At 58.1% G+C, this 8399-nt stretch overlaps 1 protein-coding gene across 1 annotated transcript; it reads left to right on the top strand.

Moving 5' to 3' along the window:
- Positions 1–330: 330 nt before the first annotated feature.
- On the top strand, positions 331–4614 carry LOC130876055 (nicotinamide riboside kinase 2). The gene is made up of 7 exons (XM_057772479.1): positions 331–423; positions 1618–1708; positions 2058–2106; positions 2909–3065; positions 3264–3335; positions 3534–3640; positions 3762–4614. The coding sequence occupies exons 1-7, from the start codon at positions 398–400 to the stop codon at positions 3845–3847; spliced, it is 588 nt and encodes a 195-aa protein (XP_057628462.1). The 5' UTR covers positions 331–397; the 3' UTR covers positions 3848–4614.
- Positions 4615–8399: the final 3785 nt, after the last annotated feature.

Genomic DNA, 8399 nt, shown 5'->3' with positions numbered 1-8399 from the left:
CCCATAAGAGCCAGTCTCAGTGTCGGGGTCAAGCCAGGGAACACAAACTTAGGCCGATATTTTTAGGGATAGAAAGGTGTGACCGGGTAGGATGGGGAGGAGGGGGAAGAGAAGGGAGGGAGGAGGGGAGGCAGATACAGGGGCAGAGGATGGAAGTTGGTTGCTGTTCCTCTGCCCTCTGGCTCCTGACTAATTTAGGCAAAAGGCTACCCTGCCGAAGCTATTTGCAGCCTGCGAAACAGGTGCTCCCCCCACACCCCCAGCTTGGGGTACTTCCTCCCCTGGGGCGGCCTCCAGGCTGCCCAAACCTATAAAGGCTTACGGCTTTGTCAATGAGGCTGGGACTCCCCCAAGCAGCATTCTGCAGGTCAGGACCAGGTCACGACCAGTCCCCAGCATGAAGGTCATCGTGGGCATTGGAGGGTGAGCCCTGGGGGCCTGGCGTGTGACCTGTACTGGGAGGGGAACGGCCCTGAGGCCCTGGGAAGGCGGCCGCCGCTGCCCACAGTCTGAGCGCTTGGGGACAGTGGGCTTGAGGGGTGTGGGGGCTTTGTGATCACAGAGGGCACATGGGCTATACCTCCGTAGATTGTTTTAAAAAGTACCAGGAAGAGATGGGGAGACCTGCTGGAAACCTGGGGACCAGCCCTGTGAGGATGGGGGCAGATGCCTGGACAGGGTAGTCAAAATGTCACTGAACAAGATGAACACCCCGGGTTTGTTTTATTTTATTCTGAGGCAAGACAGTAGATCTAGGGCCTCAGGCTTACAAAGCCAGCCCTCAGCACTGGCTACCACCCAGCCCTCTTTACTTTTTATATTGAGATGGAGTACCACATAGTCACGCAGGCTGGCCTTGAAGACTAGCCCAGAACTGAAGATCCTCCTGTCTTAGCCCTTAGCTGAGGTGACAGGGTGTGCCTCCATGCCTGGTTAAGATAGACCTTCTTGCCGGGCGGTGGTGGCGCACGCCTTTAATCCCAGCACTTGGGAGGCAGAAGCAGGCGGATCTCTGTGAGTTCCAGACCAGCCTGGTCTACAAGAGCTAGTTCCAGGACAGGCTCCAAAACCACAGAGAAACCCTGTCTCAAAAAAAACCAAAAAAAAAAAAAAAAAAAAAAAAAGATAGACCTTCTTGTAAGGGACCCCATGACCCCACCACATGGGGGCCATCAGAACCATGACTGCAAACAACCATGTCTTCAGAATGGTTGAGGGTGACCTGAGTCCCCACCTCAGTCACCCTAAGAGCCGGGATGCCATGACCTACTGCCCTGATGTCCCTAAGGCGGGGCTCTGCCCTGACCACGCCCCCAGTCCCTCACTGGGGATTCTGGGCGGGGTTCCACCCTGACCACACCCCCAGCCCTTCACTGGGAGATTCTGGGCGGGGCTTCACCCTGACCACGCCCCCAGCCCCTCACTGGGGGATTCTAGGTGGGGCTCCACCCTGACCACAGGAGCTTGACTCCCCCCCTCATATTCTCACACACACAGACACACATGCACACATGCACGCACACCACCCTACTAGGCAGGAGCAGCACAGTGGGAGAGCCTGCTCAGGTCACGGGGCTCTGGCGTCACCCCCTCGACCTCACACATGCACCCTTGCAGCATGACCAACGGCGGGAAGAGCACCTTGACCAACCGCCTCCACAAGGCGCTACCCAACTGCTGCGTGATCCACCAGGATGACTTCTTCAAGGTGGCTGCCCTGCGCAGGGGTGGTGGGCTGGAGGGGACACGGGGCAGGGAAGAGGATCATTCCCCTGTGCCTGGGAACCCTGCTAGGCTAACAGGGGTGGCTTCACTGTGGCATGCTGGGTTTTCTTGTTTGTTTTTAGCTCGTGACCCCTTTATGCGTTTGCTTTCCCTTCTGTGCAATGGGCTCAGAAGGAAGGAGTGACAGGCAATAGGCAGGGAGAGTCTCCAACACAACCTCCACCCGCTCAGGACCCCAAGCTCCCCCAGGCTCATGGCAGGGCAGCCCCAGAGGGGTGACGAAGGCTGAGTAGGTGCAGGTCTAAGCCCGGACTTGGGGTACTGTCTTTCAGCCCCAGGACCAAATAGCGGTTGGGGAGGACGGCTTCAAACAGTGGGACGGTAAATGCCCTGTTCACCCCCCCTCCGCCCCGTCTGTGCCCCCAGCCCCGTCTGTCCCCCCCGCCCCGTCTGTCCCCCCCGCCCCGTCTGTCCCCCCCGCCCCGTCTGTCCCCCCAGCCCCGTCTGTCCCCCCCTCTGCCCCGTCTGTCCCCTCTGCCCCGTCTGTCCCCCCCTCCGCCCCGTCTGTCCCCCCCTCTGCCCCGTCTGTCCCCCCCTCCGCCCCGTCTGTCTCCCCCTCCGCCCCGTCTGTCCCCCCCTCTGCCCCGTCTGTCCCCCCCTCCGCCCCGTCTGTCTCCCCCTCTGCCCCGTCTGTCCCCCCCTCCGCCCCGTCTGTCCCCCCCGCCCCGTCTGTCCCCCCAGCCCCGTCTGTCCCCCCCTCTGCCCCGTCTGTCCCCTCTGCCCCGTCTGTCCCCCCCTCCGCCCCGTCTGTCCCCCCCTCCGCCCCGTCTGTCCCCCCAGCCCCGTCTGTCCCCCCCTCCGCCCCGTCTGTCCCCCCAGCCCCGTCTGTCCCCCCAGCCCCGTCTGTCCCCCCCTCCGCCCCGTCTGTCCCCCCCTCCGCCCCGTCTGTCCCCCCTCCGCCCCGTCTGTCCCCCCAGCCCCGTCTGTCCCCCCCAGCCCCGTCTGTCCCCCCCTCTGCCCCGTCTGTCCCCCCCTCCGCCCCGTCTGTCCCCTCCGCCCCGTCTGTCCCCCCCCAGCCCCGTCTGTCCCCCCAGCCCCGTCTGTCCCTCCCGCCCCATCTGTCCCCCCACCCCCTCTGTCCCTGTTCCGCATCCCCGTCTGAACCCCGCCATCTTCCCACTAGTGCTCGAGTCCCTGGACATGGAGGCCATGCTCAGCACAGTACGCGCCTGGGTGAAGGACCCATGCAAGTTCGCGCGCGCTCACGGCGTCAGCCTCCAGCCCAGCGCCTCGGACACCCACATTCTCCTCCTGGACGGCTTCCTACTGTACAGCTACAAGTAAGCCTGGTGCCGCCAGAGAACCCAGAGAACCTTCGAGGGCTCGGGTCCCCAGGCTGAGCCGCCCTGCTGTGTGACCTTGGGCCCTGAGCACCTCTCCGAGCGGTCAGTTTGGACCGTGGAAGTAGGGCGGGTCTGAACGCTGGGAGACATGCGGGTGCGCAGGGGTGTCAGTTGACGTGTGACCTCCCCGACCAGGCCCCTGGTGGACATGTACAGCCATCGCTACTTCCTGACTGTGCCGTATGAGGAATGCAAACGGAGGAGGAGGTGGGTTGCAGGGACAGGGGGTGTCCGTGGGGCACCGTCCCGGGAGCCCACCCCACCCTTTCCCACGCATCTCAGGCTCAGCTCAGTGGTGGGAAGGTGTGGAAGTCGGGGTCCCCCAGCCACAGCCTTGGCCTAGGGGTGAGATTCCCCCACCCAAGGTCTGTGGAGCACTGCCCTGCCCTCTTTCTCTCGCTCCAGTAACCGTAGTTACATGGTTCCTGATCCCCCTGGCCTCTTTGATGGTCACGTGTGGCCCATGTACCAGAAGTATAAACGGGAGATGGAGCGGGACGGAGTGGAAGTGGGTAAGCCTGGGAGTCGCCCGAATCTCACCCCCAGTCTCCCTTGCCATTCCCTGGGGTCCGAAGAGTGCACGGCCCGCCCCACCTGCGGCCCAGCCCCGACACAGGTCTTTTCCGGTTCCAGTCTACTTAGACGGCACGAAGTCCCGTGAGGAACTCTTCAGGCAGGTTCTGGAGGACGTTCAAAACAGGCTGCTGAACCGGTCCTAGCAACTGCGGACATCATCTGGTGTGAGGCGCAGGCGGGCTGGGCGCCGTGGTGGTCCCCGCGGGGGACCTGTACACAGGAGGGGGTGTCCCCACACACTGAGCCACGGCAGCAACTCACCATTAAACTGAACCGTGTTTTTTAACCTCTGGTGCCTGGTGGTCTCTATGAATGGATGAGCCCACCCCCCCTCCAATGCGCTTCGCCGGCCAGAGGATGACGCCAAGAGCACTGGACACTGTCAGCCTCCACCTCTCTGTGACCTTGCTAACGTGCCTCAGTTTCCCCAAAGGAGACATTTTCTATGAACTTGAGGAGGGAAATTATCGCCACTAATCTAGACAGGCACAGAGAGGTTACCTGTCATACCCATGGTCACACAGCAAGGTTAGGTATGTTCAGCCAAGACTGAAGGTTGAGAGTCTAGAGTTCTTGAGGGAGTCCTGAGACCTTCAGTCTCCCATCCGAGCCTCCCTCCACCCTGTTCTAGCCCCAAAGCACACACCTACTGGTCCGGGACCTAGCATGTCCCCTCTCTCACACAATCAGACACCTCCTGAGCCATGGTGGCAGCCTGAGGGTGACGTTTTATTATTTGTGTTCACTTCATGAAAGGGGAAACTGAGGCTCAGAGCATCTTGCTGATGTTGGGATGTGAATGTGTGGGGAGGGGGCCGCAGAGTCCATTATTTGGCCTGAGTGCGACACCTCATGGTCGTCTGTGGTATTGCAATGACAGCATCCCAATTACATATCGGAAATAATGCGACGGGTGGATGGGTGGGTGGATGGGTGGATGGGTGGGTGCTTTATTAAACAGCAAGTCTGACTACATGAAGCTCTGTCTGATAATAAAATAATATAAATGCAATAAAATAAAATGTGAATTCAAATTTTTTTTCCCTGTGAATTCCAATTTCTTTTTCCTTTCTTTTTGGGAGGGTTGAAAGGGGGTTTCTCTGTGTAAACCTGGCTGTCCTGGAACTCCCTCTGTAGATGAGGCTAGCCTCTAACAGAGATCCGCCTGCCTCTGCCTCCTAAGTGCTGGGATTAAAGATGTGTGCCACCACTGCCTGGCTTTTGAATTCCATTTTCTAACACTTAAATTTTACAGACTTCAAACTTAAGGGTGTTTTACTTTGTTGTGCTTCGGAATGAGGCTCCTGTCGCTCGGTTGGTCTTGAACCCTCATCCTGCCCCCACATACATTTCCCTTACCCTGGTTCACCCTGCCCAGTGTCTGTGAGACTCCGTAGCAGGCGTAGGATGGCCTTACATCTGCCTGGAATACTGAAGACATCTATCGTCTCCCTTTCTGCGGAGGTCACATGACGGACAAGGGGCGGGAAGCGCCGTAGGGCCGCAGCTTCAGGGACAGGAGGACACTGAAGTCCCTGTGACCTGCAGGACTGGAGCAGCTTGTGGCACTTGCCAACCCCTGGCCTTCGTCCCAGGCACGCTCTGGGATCAGGCTCATCTGGTCACTGTCCCCAAAATAATTCAGCATGAGACAAGGCAGAGGTGGCTTCAGGGCAGCCCCACGAACAGCCTGGACATGATTCATGGAATAAAGAATAAACTAGAGAGTTGGAGCAGTGGCTCATGGTTAACACACCGGCCACCCTGCAGAGGGCCCGGGCTCAGTCTCCAGCACCCACACAGCGGCTCACAACCATCTACAGCTCCAGCGGACCAGATGCCCCCTTCTGGTCTCTGTGGGGACTGCACACACGTGGTGCACAGACAAAAGTGCAGGCAAAACATCCATACCCATGATAAAAACCAAACATAAATACACATCCACACACAGGACATGTATACACATGCAAACACAAATGTAACAAGAATGTTTTTAAATGCTGAGAGCAGCTTGCTCAGTCTCTCCAGAACATTCCTCATTTATAGGGACCACCCACCTTGTCCTCAGCACACTGGGAGGGTGGGGCTGTGTTTTAAGATTGGTTTATTGCATGTCCCATATCTGCAGAGCTCAGAGAGGGAGAGCTGTTTGCTTGGAATCACACAGCAGTCAGAATTTGAACCCAGGTCTGTGGTCTTCCCCTGCTGGGCAAGCAGGACCTCGATGTGCACCCCTGCTCTGCTTGGAAAAGCTCCTCACAGCCTTCCCAGAGCGACAGAGGGTGCCAGGGACACCCACCTACGTCAGCCTGGCCCTAGCAGAGTTAGCCAGCCCAGGGCCGTGAGTGGTGTCCTACCACCCACTCAGACACAAGCTCCCCGCAAACACCCCAAATGTCATCAGCTTAACTGAGGGATGGGACAGTCTGGAACAGATACAGGTCACCTCAATATTGTAGCTCAGAGGAACAGAGAGTGTTGCTTTTCCATAGTCAAGGATGCTGTGGCTCAGGGGAGGCGGAGACCCTTGACCAAAGTCTGTTACAGAAATGTGGCTCAGGATGGGCACTTTGACACAAGTTATCATCCTAGCACTCGCTCAGAGCCTGAGGCAGGAGCTCCAGCCTTGGCTACACAGTGAGTTGGAGGCCAGCCTGGGCTACATAAACCCTTATCTCAAAAAAGAAAAAAAAAACTCAAATCTCAGGTTGGTGGCTGTGTTCCCCTGAGGGTCCCGGGTGATATCTGGAGACACATGTCACACGAGGGGAGCTCCAGGCACAGAGCGGGTGGGGTCAGGGACACTGCTCAGCACACTCCAGAGTCGAGGATATCCCACACAGAGCACCCAACCAGACATTCCCACACAATGAGCCCAAGGCTCCTCAGTCTCCAGTAAGACGCTGACACAGACGCTCACCAGCCCCGGATTCAGGAGTCAGCTAAGTCATCCCCAGGTCCCAAGGAACTTGGCATACATAAGGTCCCCTCCTGGAGTCCCCATCTCCCCCTGCCACCTGGCTACCGGGAGCCACTGTGTCCATCTTTACTCGAGTCCTGGGGATTCAAACCCAGGCCTTCACACATCTTACTTAGGTAAATACTTTATCCGCTGGGCCGACTTCCCAGCTCAGAGAACCTGTCACCCCGCCCAACCCCACACACCCCGAGTCCTAATGACCATCACAGGGGCTGAGGTGACAGTTTGGTCAGGACCTGGAGGTGGGTGTCAGCGCAACCACCTGTCTCTGACATCCGTTCGCACTCAGCAGAGATCTCAGTCAGCATTTATACCCCTGAGCCCCACCTGGGCCAAAGGGCACTGCACTCCAGACGTAAGGTCCCCAAGGGCCAGAGAAGGGGGGCAGCCCCGGAGCTGAGTGGAGAACCAGCCAAGGCCAGAGGGGAGGGGCCGACAGAAGAGGCAGAAGCTACCAACTGCAGATGTCCCCATCCTGGCTCCCCAGATCCACTGGGCCAACTCTAGAGACTGCAAGCAATCTCAGACATGAAGATCGCATCTCCTTGCTTCCCCAGCCAGCAGGTCTGAAGCAAGGTGGACAGAGGTGGAATTTGGGGACACATCTATACTTGTGGGCCAGCCACAAAATGCCTTTAGCCAGGAGGCAGAAGCAGGCGGATCTCTGTGAGCTTGAGGCCAGCCTGGTCTACAGAGTGAGTTACAGGACAGCCAGGGCTACACAGAGAGACCCTCAGAAAAAAAACAAACCAAAATCAAGGTGACTTTAGACTACAGAAGGTCAGGGGCTGCGGACCCAGGGAGAGATGGGGTTAGGGACAGAGGGGGTCCCCTCTTTGGTCCCTCAGCTGTTCACCACCCACACCAAGCACACATGCATTGTTGGGGTCACTTGGGTGGGACGGGAGTGCCCCTGGCTCTCCACCCTGTTGCATGTCACCTTTCCCTTCCGCCCATTGTCCCAGAAGTCACTGGGGACCGTCAGGGTCTGTGTTTCACTCATCCTTCGCTTTAACACAATTCTTTCTTTTACTTTTTGGGGTCACCATGGCCGCATGAAGCCTCGGTGAGGGCCAAGGACCCCGGGGAGGTGGTTGGGTACTTACTTTTAAGATCTCAGGGGTTGAAGGAGCCGCCGGAGGCTTGCAGGCTTGGCTTTATAGCCTCGCCGCGGGCTCCCCGCCAGGTTATTAATAGCGAGGCAGTGTCTTGCCCAAGTATGGTCAAGAACTGAGAACCATGAACTTGGCCAGGCCACATCTGCTCTGAGCACCTGATCCGGGCTGTGACGGGTGGGGGTGGCACATACCAGTGTCCTCTGACCTACATGAGGCTAAAGCTGTGTGTGTGTGGGGGGGGGTTCTCCCCAAACCACAAATAGAACGATCTGTAGTGACATTAGCCTGTCATCCTGGCACTTCAGATCTGGGGTACACAGTTCAAGGACAGCCTGGACTAGGTAGAGTTCCAAGGGTACAGTGAGACCCTGTCTCAAAGACATAAAAATCAATTAACTTGAGACTCAATCCTTGGGACCGCTGCTACCGAGGCCCCCACAAACTTGAGGTGTCTGGTTACCATCTTGGGAAGCACGGGGACTCACTGGAGGCTGCACGGGTTTGCCGGGAATGGGCTGGGCTAGATGGGAACTGGAGGCAGTAGCCAGGGCGCCTCCAGTGGCCTCCTGCCTCCCTCGGACCAGACAGGGACCTGTA

The sequence above is a fragment of the Chionomys nivalis genome, chromosome 6, assembly GCF_950005125.1.
Source record: "Chionomys nivalis chromosome 6, mChiNiv1.1, whole genome shotgun sequence".
Classification (NCBI taxonomy): domain Eukaryota; kingdom Metazoa; phylum Chordata; class Mammalia; order Rodentia; family Cricetidae; genus Chionomys; species Chionomys nivalis.
This window is presented reverse-complemented; position numbering and strand designations above follow the sequence as displayed.

Excerpts from the sequence above, each read along its gene's own strand:
- LOC130876055 (XM_057772479.1), top strand. The coding sequence starts at position 398 with ATGAAGGTCATCGTGGGCATTGGAGG. Across the intron at positions 424-1,617 it reads GTCATCGTGGGCATTGGAGG|CATGACCAACGGCGGGAAGA; the intron begins GTGAGCCCTGGG and ends GCACCCTTGCAG. Across the intron at positions 1,709-2,057 it reads ACCAGGATGACTTCTTCAAG|CCCCAGGACCAAATAGCGGT; the intron begins GTGGCTGCCCTG and ends ACTGTCTTTCAG.